The sequence below is a fragment of the Oncorhynchus mykiss genome, chromosome 1 (genome assembly GCF_013265735.2).
Source record: "Oncorhynchus mykiss isolate Arlee chromosome 1, USDA_OmykA_1.1, whole genome shotgun sequence".
NCBI classification, from domain to species: Eukaryota; Metazoa; Chordata; class Actinopteri; order Salmoniformes; family Salmonidae; genus Oncorhynchus; species Oncorhynchus mykiss.
Genome location: NC_048565.1, coordinates 771713 through 791403, shown reverse-complemented (window position 1 = coordinate 791403; position 19691 = coordinate 771713). Strand labels below are relative to the sequence as shown.

General features: G+C 40.7%; 1 protein-coding gene across 1 annotated transcript in view; it reads right to left on the bottom strand.

Moving 5' to 3' along the window:
* Positions 1 to 9564, bottom strand: part of slc9a7 (solute carrier family 9 member 7) — a 190270-nt gene extending 180706 nt beyond the window's left edge. The window contains exons 1-3 of the mRNA XM_036977980.1: positions 9239 to 9564; positions 2432 to 2634; positions 1516 to 1593 (exon numbers count right to left, since the gene is read on the bottom strand). Of these exons, the coding sequence (XP_036833875.1) occupies positions 1516 to 1593; positions 2432 to 2634; positions 9239 to 9536 (579 nt within the window). The 5' untranslated portion in view covers positions 9537 to 9564. The remainder of the gene's footprint in view (positions 1 to 1515; positions 1594 to 2431; positions 2635 to 9238) is intronic.
* Positions 9565 to 19691: the final 10127 nt, after the last annotated feature.

Here is a 19691-nt window from a genome sequence, read left to right as displayed (position 1 = left end):
GGGTACTGTTGACCAGGGCCAGTAGGGGTACTGTTGACCAGGGCCAGTAGGGGTACTGTTGACCAGAGCCCATAGAGGTAGTGTACTACTGTTGACCAGGGCCCATAGGGGTAGTGCTCTACTGTTGACCAGGGCCAGTAGGGGTACTGTTGACCAGGGCCAGTAGGGGTAGTGTTCACCAGGGCCCATAGAGGTAGTGTACTACTGTTGACCAGGGCCAGTAGGGGTACTGTTGACCAGGGCCCATAGAGGTAGTGTACTACTGTTGACCAGGGCCAGTAGGGGTACTGTTGACCAGGGCCAGTAGGGGTACTGTTGACCAGGGCCAGTAGGGGTACTGTTGACCAGGGCCAGTAGGGGTACTGTTGACCAGGGCCCATAGAGGTAGTGTACTACTGTTGACCAGGGCCCATAGGGGTAGTGCTCTACTGTTGACCAGGGCCAGTAGGGGTACTGTTGACCAGGGCCAGTAGGGGTACTGTTGACCAGGGCCAGTAGGGGTAGTGTTGACCAGGGCCCATAGAGGTAGTGTACTACTGTTGACCAGGGCCAGTAGGGGTACTGTTGACCAGGGCCAGTAGGGGTACTGTTGACCAGGGCCAGTAGGGGTAGTGTTGACCAGGGCCAGTAGGGGTAGTGTTGACCAGGGCCCATAGAGGTAGTGTACTACTGTTGACCAGGGCCAGTAGGGGTACTGTTGACCAGGGCCAGTAGGGGTACTGTTGACCAGGGCCCATAGAGGTAGTGTACTACTGTTGACCAGGGCCCATAGAGGTAGTGTACTACTGTTGACCAGGGCCAGTAGGGGTACTGTTGACCAGGGCCCATAGAGGTAGTGTACTACTGTTGACCAGGGCCAGTAGGGGTACTGTTGACCAGGGCCCATAGAGCTCTATTTAGGGAATAGGGTGCCATTTGGGACGCAGACAGAGACATGTGGTCTCGACTTCCTCCCAGAAGGGCAATACTCTAAAAGGCTGGCCAATGAGAGGGCTCCCCTGTCTACAGTATGTCCAATCAGAGATCTCGTTGTTGCAGCAGATCAGCCCATTCTGAACCACAGTAGATGACCAGATCAGGTTGAGGGCCTTGCTACAGTAGTTAACCCTTTAATATCAGTAACAATGTCCTGAGTCAACTGAACACTGTTGCGATGTTGAGAAACCTGGACAGTTCTTACATGCTACTACCTAGGAGACAATACTGGCCAATCTGAAGTCAAAAATTACATCAGAATAACATGTCACATGTTCCCGAGTGACGCAGCGGTCTAAGGCACTGCATCTCAGTGCTTGAGGCTCTGGTTCGATCATGGGCTGTATCACAACCGGCCGTGATCGGGAGTCCCATAGGGCGGCGCACAATTTTCCCAGCGTCATCCGGGTTAGGGGAGGGTTTGGCCGGGGTTGGCAGTCATTGTAAAATAAGAATTTGTTCTTAACTGACTTGCCTAGTTAAATAAAACGTTTTTTAAAAATACAGAATACAAATACAAATGTTAAAGCTATCACTTACCTTTTTGAGACTATATCCAGCATGGAAAATGATTGGAGGTAGCAGTATATTGAAGAATACTTCAGGGTCAAAGGTAACCTGTACATTTAAGAGAAAAACATGTATGTAAACAGATCAATCCTAAACAAGTTGCTATTAGCCAGCTAATACACTGCTGAGATGCAGACTGATGACAAAGAGGTTACATTGTAAAGCACTGCCAACAAGGGCTGCTTGTGATCAAATACTTAGCGAGCCAGGACTGTACAGACAACCACAGATTCAGGATGCAGAGACTGACACGAAAATAGGTTGGACTGGATACTGGAAAATGTTTTCAGGATGCCTTTCCACAAGTTCAGTCGTGTTTAGTCAGTAGTTGGGGGGGTTATACAGTGCAGTTGTGTTTAGTCAGTAGTTGGACAGTAGTTGGGGGGGGGGGGGTTATACAGTTCAGTTGTGTTTAGTCAGTAGTTGGACAGTAGTTGGGGGGGGGGGTTATACAGTTCAGTCGTGTTTAGTCAGAAGTTAGGGGGGGTTATACAGTTCAGTTGTGTTTAGTCAGTAGTTGGGGGGGGGGGGGGGGTTATACAGTTCAGTAGTGTTTAGTCAGTAGTTAGGGGGGGTTATACAGTTCAGTTGTGTTTAGTCAGTAGTTAGGGGGGGTTATACAGTTCAGTTGTGTTTAGTCAGTAGTTAGGGGGGGTTATACAGTTCAGTTGTGTTTAGTCAGTAGTTGGGGGGGTTATACAGTTCAGTTGTGTTTAGTCAGTAGTTGGGGGGGTTATACAGTTCAGTAGTGTTTAGTCAATAGTTTGGGGGTTATATATATTATTGTGCAGCACATCATTCTGTTCCAACATAGTGTGTGTGTGTGTGTGTGTGTGTGTGTGTGTGTGTGTGTGTGTGTGTGTGTGTGCGCGTGTATGATTGTTACCTTACGCAGCATGTCATTCTGCTCCACGTTGTGTATCTCCCTCGAGTTGATCTCTCCTTTCAGCGTGTACTCAAAGAACTTCCCACTGACGTTCAGTAGGAGCGTACTGACTGGCCCCTCCTCAAGAGAACAGCTGGGAGGAGTTTTTTTGTGGTAGCTGGTGGCTGGGATTCCATAACGCAGGATCACACCTACCAACAGTCCTGGGAAGGAGAGAGAGAGAGAGGGAGCGAGAGAGCGAGGGCGAGAGAGAGAGAGAGATACTGAGGATAGAATATCTTCACACTGCCAAAATGTCTTAAACCTCGTTAGAGGCGGCTTATGGTAGTGAAATTGACATTCAATTCTCTGGCAACCGTTTTGGTGGACATTCCTGCACTCAACATGCCAATTGCACAATCCCTCAAAACATCTGTGGCATTGTGTTGTGTGATGCCTTTTATTGTCCCCAGCACAAGTTGCACCTGTGTAATGATCATGTCGTTTAATCAGCTTCTTGCCACACCTGTCAGGTGGATGGATTATCTTGGCAGAGGAGGAATGCTCACTAACAGGGATGTAAACTAATTTGAGCACAAAATTTGAGAGAAATAAGCTTTTAATGCATATGGAACATTTCTGGGATATTTTCTTTCAGCTCATTATTATTAATATTATTACAACTACATTATTATTACTAGCTACATTATTTATATTATTATTAGCTACATTATTATTATCCACATTATTATTACTACTACTACTACATTATTTTACTAGCTACATTATTATTATTATTATTATTATTATTATTATTATTATTAGCTTATTATTATCCACATTATTATTACTACTACTACTACATTATTTTACTAGCTACATTATTATTATTATTATTATTATTATTATTATTATTATTATTAGCTTATTATTATCCACATTATTATTACTACTACTACATTATTATTTTACTAGCTACATTATTATTATTATTACTAGCTACATTATTACTACTAGCTACATGTATCATCATTATTACTACTAGCTACATTATTATTTTACTAGCTACATTATTATTATTTTTATTACTAGCTACATTATTACTGCTAGCTACATTATTATTATTATTACTAGCTACATTATTATTATTGGCTAGATTATTATTACTACTACTAGCTACATTATTACTGCTAGCTACATTATTATTATTACTAGCTACATTATTATTATTGGCTAGATTATTATTACTACTACTAGCTACATTATTACTGCTAGCTACATTATTATTATTACTAGCTACATTATTATTATTGACTAGATTATTATTACTACTACTAGCTACATTATTACGGCTAGCTACATTATTATTATTATTACTAGCTACATTATTATTATTATGGCTAGCTACATTATTATTATCTCCTACTTTTTTATTATTACTACTAGCTACATTATTATTATTAGCTACACCATTATTATTAATTATTTACTACTACTAATAGCTTCATTATTATTACTACCTACATTAGTATTATCATTATTATTACTAGCTACATTATTATTATTACTACTACTATTATTATTATTATTATTTATATTATTACTAGTTACATTATTACTACTAACTACATTATTAATTATTATTGCTACTAATAGCTACATTATTACGAGCTAAATTACTACTAATACTACTAATACCATTATTACTAACTACATTATTATTATTTATTATTATTACTAGCTACACTATTATTATTACTACATTATCACATTTGCTAGCTACATTATTTCTAGCTACAATATTACTATTACTGTAGCTATCATTATTAAGATTTTACTATTAATATTATATTATTAATATTACTACATTATCATTATTACATTTGCTCGCTACATTATTTCTAGCTACAATATTACTATTACTGTAGATATCATTATTAAGATTTGACTATTAATATTACTACATTATCATTATTACATTTGCTAGCTACATTATTATTATTACTAGCTGCATTATTATTATTATTACTAGCTACATTATTATTATTACTAGCTACATTATTATTATTACTAGCTACATTATTATTATTACTAGCTACATTATTATTATTATTATTACTAGCTACATTATTATTATTATTACTAGCTACATTGTTATTGTATTTTTTATTATTACTAGCTACATTATTATTACTGCTTAAGTCAGTATTAGGACATTAGCATAGAGTCAGTCATGTCTCAGCAACACACGGCAGCTGAGTCTGTCTGTCTGTCCTCCAGCTAAGACCAGCCGGGAAGTTGTGCAGTGCATCTCAAAGAGGGCCAGGCTCACACACAGACTACGCAGAGAGATAGACGGACAGATTCTGGTCCTCTAGGCAACCTCCTACTAATGACACCGAAGAGGCATATGCCATGTGAAACGGTTTCTAACTGACAATATGTGTTATTATCCTGCAACATGGTGCTTGACAAGGACTGAAATAGGTGCTGGTGGTAATTTTAGCCAATATTCTATCAGGAACTCAAGCAGTAGAAAATTGGATGTCCCGGGAACTCCGTTGTGGTGAGTTCCTGACTAATTAAAGCACAAATATTGTCCCTATGTCCACATAAGGATGCTATCACAGAACAGACTACAATTCACCTACAAATAGGCTTAGCAATGAGGGATGAGATGGAATTTTAACATTCAAATGAAGGGTATACCAGGTGACTTTCATGAGGTTTGGTTGCCTTGTATTGAACACAGTAAGACAGAAGGTGTAACTCTTAGGATGCTATGGCCTGGCCCTGGGGCTCTACCGTCCTGTGGATTGTCACTGTCCCTGGGGCTCTACCATCCGTCCTGTGGATTGTCACTGTCCCTGGGGCTCTACCGTCCGTCCTGTGGATTGTCACTGTCCCTGGGGCTCTACCGTCCGTCCTGTGGATTGTCACTGTCTCTGGGGCTCTACAGTCCTGTGGATTGTCACTGTCCCTGGGGCTCTACCGTCCTGTGGATTGTCACTGTCCCTGGGGCTCTACCGTCCTGTGGATTGTCACTGTCCCTGGGGCTCTACCGTCCTGTGGATTGTCACTGTTCCTGGGGCTCTACCGTCCTGTGGATTGTCACTGTCCCTGGGGCTCTACCGTCCTGTGGATTGTCACTGTCCCTGGGGCTCTACCGTCCTGTGGAGAAAAAAAATGATACTCTGAGCACACTGCCTGCCCATCAAGACATCTACAGCATCTTGTGTCACAGAAAGGCCAGGAAGATCAAGGACCCCAACCACGGCCTGTTCACCCCGCTACCATCCAGAAGGCGAGGTCAGTACAGGTGCATCAAAGCTGGGACCGAGAGACTGAAAAACAGCTTGCATCTCCATCTCATCAGATGGTTATACAGCCGCTATTAGCCTGCCTCTGCCCTGAACTTAGTCACTGTTACTAGCCGGCAACCACCCGGTACTCTACCCTGCACTTTAGAAACTGTTGCCCTATGTACACAGACATTGAACACTGGTCACTGTAATAATGTTTACATACTGTTTAACCCACTGTATAATGTATATACTGTATTCTAGTCATGGTTCATCCTATACACAGTACATTCTGAAAGTATTCAGACCACTTTACTTTTTCTACATTTTGTTACTTATTGTAAAATGGATTAAATAGTTTTTTTCCCCTCGTTAATCTACACACAATACCCCATAATGACAAAGAAAAACTGGTTTAGACATTTTTGCACATTTATAAAAACATTTAAAACAGAAATATCACATTGACATAAGTATTCAGACCCTTTACTCAGTACTTTGTTTAAGTTCCTTTGGCAACGATTACATCCTCAAGTCTTTTTGGATAGGAAGCTACAAGCTTGGCACACCTGCATTTGGGGAGTTTCTTCCATTCTTCTCTGCAGATCCTCTCAAGCTCTGTCAGGTTGAATGGAATGCGTCGCTGCACAGCTATTTTCAGGTCTCTCCAGAGATGTTAAAATCGGGTTCAAGTCAGGGCTTTGGCTGGGCCACAAAGACATTCAGAGACTTGTCCCGAAGCCACTCCTGCATTGTCTTGGCTGTGTGCTTAGGGTCGTTGTCCTGTTGGAAGGTGAACCTTAGGACCTCAGACTGGGGCGGAGTGTTCTGGGGCAGGTTTTCATCAAGGATCTCTCTGTACTTTGCTCTGTACATCTTTGCCTCGATCCTGAATATGGTATTGAGTTTTCCACCACAGTCATCGGCTTCATCAATAAGTGCATTGACGACGTCGTCCCCACAGTGACCGCACGTACATATTCCAACCAGAAGCCATGGATTACAGGCAACATCCGCACCGAGCTAAAGGCTACAGCTGCCGCTTTCAAGGAGCGGGACACTAATCTGGACGCTTAAAAGAAATCCCGCTGTGCCCTCAGACGAACCATCAAATAAGCAAAGCGTCAATACGGGACTAAGATTATTATTGATGAAGCCAGTGACTGAGGGGTTATACTCCTCAATGCCATTGACATATTCCAGTCTGTGCTACCAAAACAGCCCTGTAGCGTAGCATACGCATCATCTGACCACTTCCGTATTGAGCGAGTCACTGGTACTTCCTGCTTTAGTATGACGGCTATGAAAAATATCCCCCTCAGCACTGCGCCAAAATGCAAACTCCTTCCGTTTGAGTTATGTTATAAAAAAATGTTTTTTATAACATCTCTTGGTAGATAGTGTGGTCTACAGCCTATCATGAGGTACTCTACCTCAGGCAAGCAATACCTCGAGACTACCTTAATATTTGACATTGCGCACCAGCTGTTACCGGAAATAGCTGTTCTGTCCTGTTGATGTCCGAAAACCCAGCCAACTGTATATATATTTACCTTTATTTAACCAGGTAGGCTAGTTGAGAACACCTTTATTTAACCAGGTAGGCTAGTTGAGAACACCTTTATTTAACCAGGTAGGCTAGTTGAGAACAAGTTCTCATTTGCAACTGTGACCTGGCCAAGATAAAGCGTAGCAATTCGACACATACAACAACACAGAGTTACACATGGAATAAACAAAACATACAGTCAATAATACAGTAGAACAAAAGAAAACAAAAAGTCTATATACAGTGAGTGCAAATGAGGTAAGTTAAGGAAATAAATAGGCCATGGGGTCGAAGTAATTACAATATAGCAATTAAACACTGGAATGGTAGATCGGCAGAAGATGAATGTGCAGATAGAGATACTGGGGTGCAAAGGAGCAAAATAAATAAATAAATATATAAATACCAGTATGGGGATGAGGTAGGTAGATAGATGGGCTGTTTACAGATGGGCTATGTGCAGGTGCAGTGAGTAAGCTGCTCTGACAGCTGGTGCTTAAAGCTAATGAGGGAGATGTGAGTCTCCAGCTTCGGTCCATAGAGACTGTCAGAGGTCTGGACAACAGGCTCTTCGATTTGACACACTGAACTCTGTCTGATAAGTAGTTAGTAAACCAGGCGAGGCAATCATTTGAGAAACCAAGGCTGTTGAGTCTGCTGATAAGAATGTGGTGATTGACAGAGTCGAAAGCCTTGGCCAGGTTGATGAATACGGCTGCACAGTAATGTCTCTTACCGATGGCGGTTATGATGTCGTTTAGAACCTTGAGCGTGGCTGAGGTGCACCAATGACCAGCTCTGAAACCAGATGGCATAGCGGAGAAGGTATGGTGGGATTCGAAATGGTCAGTAATCTGTTAACTTGGCTTTCGAAGACCTTAGACAGGGTAGGATAGATATAGGTCTGTAGCAGTTTGGGTCTAGAGTGTCTCCCCCTTTGAAGAGGGGGATGACCGCAGCAGCTTTCCAATCTTTGGGAATCTCAGACGATACGAAAGAGAGGTTTAACAGGCTAGTAATAGGGGTGGCAACAATTTTGGCAGATACTTTTAGAAAGAGAGGGTCCAGATTGTCTAGCCCTGCTGATTTGTAGGTGTCCAGATTTTGCAGCTCTTTCAGAACATCAGCTATCTGGATTTGGGTAAAGGAGAAATTGTGGGGGCTTTGGCGGGTTGCTGTGGAGGGTGCCGGGCAGTTGACCGGGGTAGGGGTAGCCATGTGGAAAGCATGGCCAGCCGTAGAGAAATGCTTACTGAAATTCTCAATTATAGTGTTTATTGTTTTTATTGTTTATTTCACTTTATATATTCACTTTATATATTATCTACCTCACTTGCTTTGGCAATGTTAACACATGTTTCCCATGCCAATAAAGCCCCTTGAATTGAATTGAATAGAGAGATAGAGAGATCGATTAGATAGATATTCCATCCATGATATGGAGCAGTTACTACAAGCTGCTATGGGTAATGAATGAGTCAACACAATAGTTGTAAGCCCAGGCCATGACATTATACAATTTCTCTGCTATTATGTAAAGTAAAAATCATGATTAGGCCTACTAGCCAATAGTGCAATGTGATTCAGGCTATACCAATCAAGTCAAAGCTATAATATATTGTTATTTGTTGGTGGCATATGAACATGGTTCTGTGGGTATCTATGCAGGACTGTGATGCCCAATCTAAATACTGTGTAGCACATTCCAGAGACTGTCACTCCCATCTGAACCAATTAGGACTGGGAATGAGTGCTGAATGGCGCATCATGTAATACCGTAACATTTTAACTGTCTACAATGTATCTACAATATTGATCAATTGTAACTAACTCGTCATGGTTCAATGTAGCAGTGACATAGAGCCGCACTAATAATCACCGACGTGAGTTGGCATCATTCATACGGGGATTAGGGGGTTGGGTTGGCAAAGTTACATGCGTTGCAAACGTCTGACAGATTAATGTGTCGAGTCTTACCGTATATCATTGCCAACCCGGTCTCATGGAGAAAACGAACTCTTCTGTGTTTGAAAAGCCAAATGGTCAGAATTGTTAATGTCAGCAGTAAAATGAATGTCAATAAATTCACACTGTCCTGTCGATGACTTTCTTCTGCCTCTTTCTCAGATGCCAGTTCCTCCATAACGCCGTCCTCGGCGTTCATTTTAGAGGCCTGGTTTATCAGCAGAATTAAAATGGGAAATAACATCAATTGCTTTTCCAAAGGAAAGAAGAATCTGCATAGCTTTGGTTTTTGGGCAACAGCAGCATCCATGGTACAGTTTGATGAACCAAGCCTATCAGACCTATCAGACTTCTTCTTCTTTAGGATTGTGTTGACGGCTCGCATCCAATTCAATGTGCTTACACCGCCCCCTACTGTACTGGAGTGTGAGGCCATTCACGGAATACCCACATTAATTAACAAGAAAAGGAAAAATTACCCTGACAAGTATTAGCCCTCAGTAAAACACCACCCCATTCCACTATTTAACCTTCCCTAATCCTACTCCAGACCAACCGTCTGGGAGGACAGAGCACTACCACTCAACACTACCACCCCTGCAAATGTTCAGCAGTAAACTCACAGGAATCCTCTCAGGATCCCCCACCCCGTACCCATCTTCATCTACCACCCTCTTCACTGCTTCGGCATACAACATTTTCTGTGCTGGGCCAGAATCATCCTTTAAATCCTCGGACAGAGGCCCGATCTCGGCGGTCCTCACTGCAGGACTTTCATCCACACTCTCGTCCGGTTCCCTCTCTGAGCTACTTGAGCACGTATTCTGCTTTTTGCACTTGACGCCAACCTTCCTCGACAGACTGCTTCCCTCTACATTCCCTCGTAAACATTTCCAGTTTATTTTTCTTGTCCATCATTTTGTTCTTCTCCAGATCTTCCAGAAGGCCTGTGTAATCACCCACTCCATGTGTATTCATAATATGCTACACTTTATTTCTTATTTCCTTTTCCTCCTTCTTCTCCTCCATCGTTTAATGGCGGTTGGTGTAACAGTATAACTTTAGACCGTCCCCTCGCCCATACCCGGGCGCGAACCAGGCACCCTCTGCACACATCAACAACAGTCACCCACAAAGCATTGTTACCCATCGCTCCACAAAAGCCGCGGCCCTTGCAGAGCAAGGGGAACTACTACTTCAATGTCTCAGAGCAAGTGACGTCACCGATTGAAACGCTATTTAGTGCGCACCGCTAACTAAGCTAGCCGTTTCACATCCGTTACATTGGCATCCAATACGTTGCATTACCGCCCCAACTGGACTATAATATACATCCATTATACTTTGTTATACAAAATAAAAAATAATTTAAAAAATAGTTAAATACTTGTTTTAAAAATGTCAAAAAATGTCTTCGTCTTCTTTCTTCTTCTGGTATTATGGCGGTCCGCAAACAGAGAGGTGCATGCCGCCACCTACTGGATGGGGTGAAAACTGAACGTTGTAATAATAGGGGAAGGGGAAAAAAAATACACCTAATATTCCATAAGCAACTAAATACATATACTAAAATTCCTTCAGTCGGATTAAAATGTCTACTCCGATCCTCACACAGGGGGACATCTTCATCCAGCATTCCCTGCAACGTTTCGGCCGTGAAGTCCTGGAGATACAAAAATATTTTCGGCACCTTCACAATGATATCGAGTTATTCTATTTGTTATAATTTTATCACTTGCGCAATAAACGCAACTAAGTTCACCTTCTTCACTATTAGTATTTCAAGATCCCTCTGATGCATTACATGAACTACAGGCTGTGGGGAATCCACTACCATCTCGCTCCTTCAGCATGTGTACTGCCTCCACATAGGAGACCTAATGGATAGCCTTGATCCTAGTTACTGCGACCTCTTTCACCCTTACAGGGCACTCTAGGAAATCTGGAAAGTGGTTCCTACCACCGTGCTTCCTCAGACTCTTCACCCACGACACCCTTACAGGGCACTCTAGGAAGTATGGAAAGTGGTTCCTACCACCGTGCTTCCTCAGACTCTTCACCCACGGCACCCTTACAGGGCACTCTAGGAAATCTGGAAAGTGGTTCCTACCACCGTGCTTCCTCAGACTCTTCACCCACGACACCCTTTATGCTCCAATCATCTTCATTCTCACGCCAACAGAATCGAACAATGCTTCCTCTTCTGCCATTGGTCCAAAAATCAAAGCTGCACCCACCATCTCTACTCCGTGGTACTGCGCAAGGTTGATGACTAGATGACTAGCAAAACATGGTAATGACTAGATGACTAGCAAAACATGGCTGATGAATAGATGACTGGTAAAACATGGTTGATGACTAGATGACTAGTAAAACATGGTTGATGACTAGATGACTAGCAAAACATGGTTGATGACTAGATGACTAGTAAAACATGGTTGATGACTAGATGACTAGTAAAACATGGTTGATGACTAGTAAAACATGGTTGATGACTAGATGACTAGTAAAACATGGTTGATGACTAGTAAAACATGGTTGATGACTAGATGACTAGTAAAACATGGTTGATGACTAGATGACTAGTAAAACATGGTTGATGACTAGATGACTGGTAAAACATGGTTGATGACTAGCAAAACATGGTTGATGACTAGATGACTAGTAAAACATGGTTGATGACTAGTAAAACATGGTTGATGACTAGATGACTAGTAAAACATGGTTGATGACTAGTAAAACATGGTTGATGACTAGTAAAACATGGTTGATGACTAGATGACTAGTAAAACATGGTTGATGACTAGATGACTAGTAAAACATGGTTGATGACTAGTAAAACATGGTTGATGACTAGATGACTAGTAAAACATGGTTGATGACTAGTAAAACATGGTTGATGACTAGATGACTAGTAAAACATGGTTGATGACTAGATGACTAGTAAAACATGGTTGATGACTAGATGACTAGTAAAACATGGTTGATGACTAGTAAATCATGGTTGATGACTAGATGACTAGTAAAACATGGTTGATGACTAGTAAAACATGGTTGATGACTAGATGACTAGTAAAACATGGTTGATGACTAGATGACTAGTAAAACATGGTTGATGACTAGATGACTAGTAAAACATGGTTGATGACTAGATGACTAGTAAAACATGGTTGATGACTAGATGACTAGTAAAACATGGTTGATGACTAGATGACTAGTAAAACATGGTTGATGACTAGTAAAACATGGTTGATGACTAGATGACTAACAAAACATGGTTGATGACTAGATGACTAGTAAAACATGGTTGATGACTAGTAAAAACATGGTTGATGACTAGATGACTAGAACAACATGGTTGATGACTAGTAAAACATGGTTGATGACTGGATGACTAGCCAAACATGGTTGATGACTAGATGACTAGTAAAACATGGTTGATGACTAGATGACTAGTAAAACATGGTTGATGACTAGATGACTAGTAAAACATGGTTGATGACTAGTAAAACATGGTTGATGACTAGATGACTAGTAAAGCATGGTTGATGACTAGATGACTAGCAAAACATGGTTGATGACTAGATGACTAGTAAAACATGGTTGATGACTAGATGACTAGTAAAACATGGTTGATGACTAGATGACTAGTAAAACATGGTTGATGACTAGTAAAACATGGTTGATGACTAGATGACTAGTAAAACATGGTTGATGACTAGATGACTAGTAAAACATGGTTGATGACTAGCAAAACATGGTTGATGACTAGATGACTAGTAAAACATGGTTGATGACTAGTAAAACATGGTTGATGACTAGATGACTAGTAAAACATGGTTGATGACTAGTAAAACATGGTTGATGACTAGATGACTAGTAAAACATGGTTGATGACTAGATGACTAGTAAAACATTGTTGATGACTAGTAAAACATGGTTGATGACTAGATGACTAGTAAAACATGGTTGATGACTAGATGACTAGTAAAACATGGTTGATGACTAGATGACTAGTAAAACATGGTTGATGACTAGATGACTAGTAAAACATGGTTGATGACTAGATGACTAGTAAAACATGGTTGATGACTAGATGACTAGTAAAACATGGTTGATGACTAGTAAAACATGGTTGATGACTAGATGACTAGAACAACATGGTTGATGACTAGATGACTAGTAAAACATGGTTGATGACTAGATGACTAGTAAAACATGGTTGATGACTAGATGACTAGTAAAACATGGTTGATGACTAGATGACTAGTAAAACATGGTTGATGACTAGATGACTAGTAAAACATGGTTGATGACTAGTAAAACATGGTTGATGACTAGATGACTAGTAAAACATGGTTGATGACTAGATGACTAGTAAAACATGGTTGATGACTAGTAAAACATGGTTGATGACTAGTAAAACATGGTTGATGACTAGATGACTAGTAAAACATGGTTGATGACTAGATGACTAGTAAAACATGGTTGATGACTAGTAAACATTGTTGATGACTAGATGACTAGTAAAACATGGTTGATGACTAGATGACTAGTAAAACATGGTTGATGACTAGATGACTAGTAAAACATGGTTGATGACTAGATGACTAGTAAAACATGGTTGATGACTAGATGACTAGTAAAACATGGTTGATGACTAGTAAAACATGGTTGATGACTAGATGACTAGTAAAACATGGTTGATGACTAGTAAAACATGGTTGATGACTAGATGACTAGTAAAACATGGTTGATGACTAGATGACTAGTAAAACATGGTTGATGACTAGATGACTAGTAAAACATGGTTGATGACTAGATGACTAGTAAAACATGGTTGATGACTAGTAAACATTGTTGATGACTAGATGACTAGTAAAACATGGTTGATGACTAGATGACTAGTGAAACATGGTTGATGACTAGATGACTAGTAAAACATGGTTGATGACTAGATGACTAGTAAAACATGGTTGATGACTAGTAAAACATGGTTGATGACTAGATGACTAGTAAAACATGGTTGATGACTAGATGACTAGTAAAACATGGTTGATGACTAGTAAAACATGGTTGATGACTAGATGACTAGTAAAACATGGTTGATGACTAGTAAAACATGGTTGATGACTAGATGACTAGTAAAACATGGTTGATGACTAGATGACTAGTAAAACATGGTTGATGACTAGATGACTAGTAAAACATGGTTGATGACTAGATGACTAGTAAAACATGGTTGATGACTAGATGACTAGTAAATCATGGTTGATGACTAGATGACTAGTAAAACATGGTTGATGACTAGATGACTAGTAAAACATGGTTGATGACTAGATGACTAGTAAAATATGGTTGATGACTAGATGACTAGTAAAACATGGTTGATGACTAGATGACTAGTAAAACATGGTTGATGACTAGATGACTAGTAAAACATGGTTGATGACTAGTAAAACATGGTTGATGACTAGATGACTAACAAAACATGGTTGATGACTAGTAAAACATGGTTGATGACTAGATGACTAGTAAAACATGGTTGATGACTAGATGACTAGTAAAACATGGTTGATGACTAGATGACTAGTAAAACATGGTTGATGACTAGATGACTAACAAAACATGGTTGATGACTAGATGACTAGTAAAACATGGTTGATGACTAGATGACTAGTAAAACATGGTTGATGACTAGTAAAACATGGTTGATGACTAGATGACTAACAAAACATGGTTGATGACTAGATGACTAGTAAAACATGGTTGATGACTAGATGACTAGTAAAACATGGTTGATGACTAGATGACTAGTAAAACATGGTTGATGACTAGTAAAACATGGTTGATGACTAGATGACTAGTAAAACATGGTTGATGACTAGATGACTAGTAAAACATGGTTGATGACTAGTAAAACATGGTTGATGACTAGTAAAACATGGTTGATGACTAGATGACTAGTAAAACATGGTTGATGACTAGATGACTAGTAAAACATGGTTGATGACTAGTAAAACATGGTTGATGACTAGATAACTAGTAAAACATGGTTGATTACTGCCAAAACATTTTCACTAGTCATCAACCCAAATTTTGCTGCATTCATAACATCTCGTAATTTCATAAATACGAGCATACAACTGGAAAAAAAAATTTTGAAAGCCCCACCAACTGGTACTAGTGGGGAACTCTTGCCTGGCTACCCATCCATATTTTTGCTTCCTCCTCGACAACTTCTCAAATGCGAACACGTTCAACATGTTCTGATTGGTTCCAGAAACTGATGGGTTGGACCAGAGCTGGCCTACACGAATCATGAATCAGGTAATTTTGAAGTCAGCAAAAACTACTTCTAGGATGGTAGGTCCAGACTGGTGTGTGGCGCGATCGATAGAGCAGCATAATTAAATTCGGGATGTTGTCAGGAAACCTGTCAGGCAAGGGATGCTCTATTGGTTCTTTCACGACAACTGGGAACTCTGAATAAAACTGAGGTAAAATCATGAATTTACTGATCTTCAGGTCGGTAAGTCGGAGCTCTAGGATGATACCGCCGAGTTTCCGACTTGGAATTCCTAGTTACTGTTACAGTTCAAAACCATTCTTCCCAGTCGGAGCTAGTTTTTCTTCGAGTTCCCAGTTGTCTTGAACGCGGCATATCATCCTGTGTTTCCTACTTGACTTGCACCTTTCTGACGTCATTTGTCAACAAAAAAACCCAGCAAGTATGGCGGCATCTTCAGCAGTTGTTGTTTATGGAAAGAACAAAATACAATTTGATCAAAATTGATTCTGTTCATCTTCCTTTTGATTTAGAAAGTGATAGCAGCTCTAGATATACTTTTTATGGGCAAAAACGAGTAAAACATTCACAAGCCTTCTAATGACCTCCATGTTTGATGGTTTTTCCAAGTTCAAAATGTGAATGTACTCAACTCATATTTACAACTTCACAACTGGTAATTACCACTTTCCCATTTGGTTATGAACACAGTTTAGAGCAGAGAAACCCTGAACTGTAGTTCAACGTTTTAAAGGAACACTGCACCTTTCTGAGGACACACTACAGCTAAAGTTGTAGAGTCCCCTTGGATGAAAATCAAAATCCCCACGGTTCATTTGGGTTTAATAGGCAGAAGAATAAATAAACTCATACTCATCAATTTAATCCAGACATATTTTCACGAGACTTCACTATTGTTTTATAGCTCATCAAACTGCCTAATCCTAGTGCTGCGGTTTGACAGTTCCACCACGTCACAAAACAGGAAATTTAGATTTCCTTTTGTCATTTCTTCTTAAAGGATGTTTTCCTTTAGAAAATGATAACTCATCAGATTTAGGGCTGAATAAGCAGTAGGTAGCTGGAACAAAGTTTCCAGTCCAATGAGTGTATGCCTCAGTTAAGTTTACTGTAGTTAAGTTTACTGTAGTTAAGTTTACTGTAGTTAAGTTTACTGTAGTTAAGTTTACTGTAGTTAATTTTACTGTAGTTCAATGTATTGTAGTTCTGTGTGTTCTTTTAAGTAAGTGGTGTCATTGCTGTATTGTATCTTGTTTTTTCACTTTCTGGTCTGGATGTAATATACTGTACCCATCAGTGGTGTAATCAGTTGTGTATAGTACTTCAGTAAAAGTACTACTTAAGTAGTTTTTGGGTGTCTGTACTTTACTTTACTATTTATATTCTTGGCAACTTTTACTTTTACTTCACTACATTCCTAAAGAAAATAATGTACTTTTTACTCCATTCATTTTTCCCTGGCACCCAAAATTACATGTTACATTTTGACAGGAAAATGGTCCAATTCACACACTTATCGAGAGAACATCCCCGGTCACTAATCTGGTAGCCTCTGCCATGGTAAGGCCTCTGTTTACCACATGGCCAACGACAATGGCCTGGACTTCATTAGACAAAACAGTTCCCTGCAATCTGCCTCCCTCCCTCTGGTGTAGGGCAGTTGCCTCTAAGGTACAGGGTTGATTAACTGGGTGGAAGCCGCCTAGTGATGGCTTTTTAACAGGCTGATGGCCTTGAGATTGAAAAACAGCTTCTGTCTCTCTGTCCCTGCTTTGATGCATCTGTACTGACCTCGCCTTCTGGATGATAGTGGGGTGAACAGGCCGTGGCTCGGGTGGTTGTTGTCCTTGATGATCTGTTTGGCCTTCCTGTGACATCGAGTGCTGTAGGTGTCCTGGAGGGAAGGCAGTGTGCCCCCGGTGATGCGTTGGGCAGACCGCACCACCCTCTGGAGAGCCCTGCGGTTGCAGGCGGTGCAGCCCAACAGGATGCTGTCAATGGTGCATCTGTAAAAGCTTGTCTTTGGGGCCAAGACAAATTTCCTCAGGCTATTGAGGTTGAAGAGGCGCTATTGCGCCTTCTTCACCACACTGTGTGGGTGGACCATTTCAGATTGTCAGTGATGTGTACGCCAAGGAACTTGAAGCTTTCCACCTTCTCCACTGCTGTCCCTTCGATATGGATAGGGGCGTGCTCCCTTTGCTGTTTCCTGAAGTCCACGATCAGCTCCTTCGTTTTGTTGATGTTGAGGGAGGTTTCTTTCCAGGCACCACTTCACCAGGGCCATCACCCCCTCCCTGTAGGGTGTCTCGTCATTGTTGGCAGTCAGGCCCATTACTGTTGTGTCGTCTGCAAACTTAATGATTAAGTTGGAGGCGTGCATGGCCACGCAGTCATAGGTGAACAGGGAGTACAGGAGGGGGCTGAGTACACACCCTTGTGGGGCCCCTGTGTTGAGGATCAGCGAAGTGGAGGTGTTGTTTCCTACTTTCACCACCTGGGGGCGGCCCGTAAGGAAGTCCAGGACCCAGTTGCACAGGGCGGGGTTCAGACCCAGGGCCCCGAGCTTAATGATGAGCTTGGAGGGTACTATGATGTTGAAGGCTGAGCTATAGTCAATGAACAGCATTCTTACGTAGGTATTCCTCTTGTCCAGATGGGAAAGGGCAGTGAGCAGGGTGATGGCGATTGCATCGTCTGTGGATCTTTTGGGGCGGTAAGCAAATTGGAGTGGGTCTAGGGTGTCAGGTAAGGTGGAGGTGATATGAACCTTAAATAGCCTCTCTAAACACTTCATGATGACAGAAGTGATTGCAATGGGACGATAGTCATTTAGTTCGGTTGCCTTCGCTTTCATGGGAACAGGGACAATGGTGGACATTTTGAAGCAAGTGGGGACAACAGACTGGGATAGGGAGGGAGTGAATATATGGTGACCACTTGTGGTTACCACCATGTGAAATCTATTATCAATAACGAGTAGTCATTATGTATGGCTATCATGTATCATACAGTACATGTCATTTAAATGTTTATACTTTACAAACACACACTTTATTTCTGTAGTTCTCAAAATCCATATATAGTAGAAAAAAAAGTTTCAAATCTATAGGTTTACCAAATGGTTAAATTATTAACCATTAAGCACAGTTGGATTAAGTGATGGTCAAATGTATTCAAACAAATGAGAAGAGAATCATATGAAAAGTATTGTGAGCATTGCACTGTGAAAGGCAATTACTTTATATGAAGCTAGATGAAACACTCATTAGGTTTGGTGAGAAAGTTACTGTGTGATTTTGTGTGTTGTACTTTAGTCAATTGAAAATGTGCTTTCAGTTTTTGATGATCAGGTGAAATTTTACCACATACTTGTGAAGAATAGTACCAAAGCGATAAAAATAACTAAATGTGGTCATATCCAGAACATGTGGTAGCCTGTACAGACACAATTCAGCAGGAGGCGTCGGAAACGTGCTGCAAGCCTGTTTGTTCTCTTGTAAATCTCAAACAGGCCTCTATACCAAATGATCATGTGAAATGTTCAGATAGACAGAATAGCCTAGTTGTTTGTGACTGGAGCATGAATTAACGTTTGTTTTATCGTGATGATAAGAGGTCCAAAAGCTATGTGGTTTTACACCTTAGTTCAGAAGCAGCAGCACACCCCGTTGTGTTACAGTGAGTGTGTACACATAGGCCGCAGCCTATAATTAGAATGGACAAGTAGCTTAAGTTGTTAGCTAATAAGGATGTTGTTTTGTTTGACACATAAATAAAGTTATACCATAACTGATCCACCCATGGATAGTACGTCAGGAAAGAGTTTAACAGACTGCATTGCATGATGCATCATCACGTGTCAAAATCCGACATTACAACAAACAAACAGAAACGTAAAATTGTATTAAAAATGTTTTACTTTATAGAATGTACGATATTTGGACGAATGTTTATTTTTATTACCAATGATTTATATATATCTGACGGAGTTCTATTATCCTGAGCCGCGGTGTACGGGTCTATGGCCCGGTGACGGGGCAGCATGGTGCATCGTCCAGAAACATACACTTTATATTTTATATAACATATACGTTCGAATGTTTTAACTAGTTTTAATTTGAGGCAGATTAAACGTAATTATCAAAACAATCG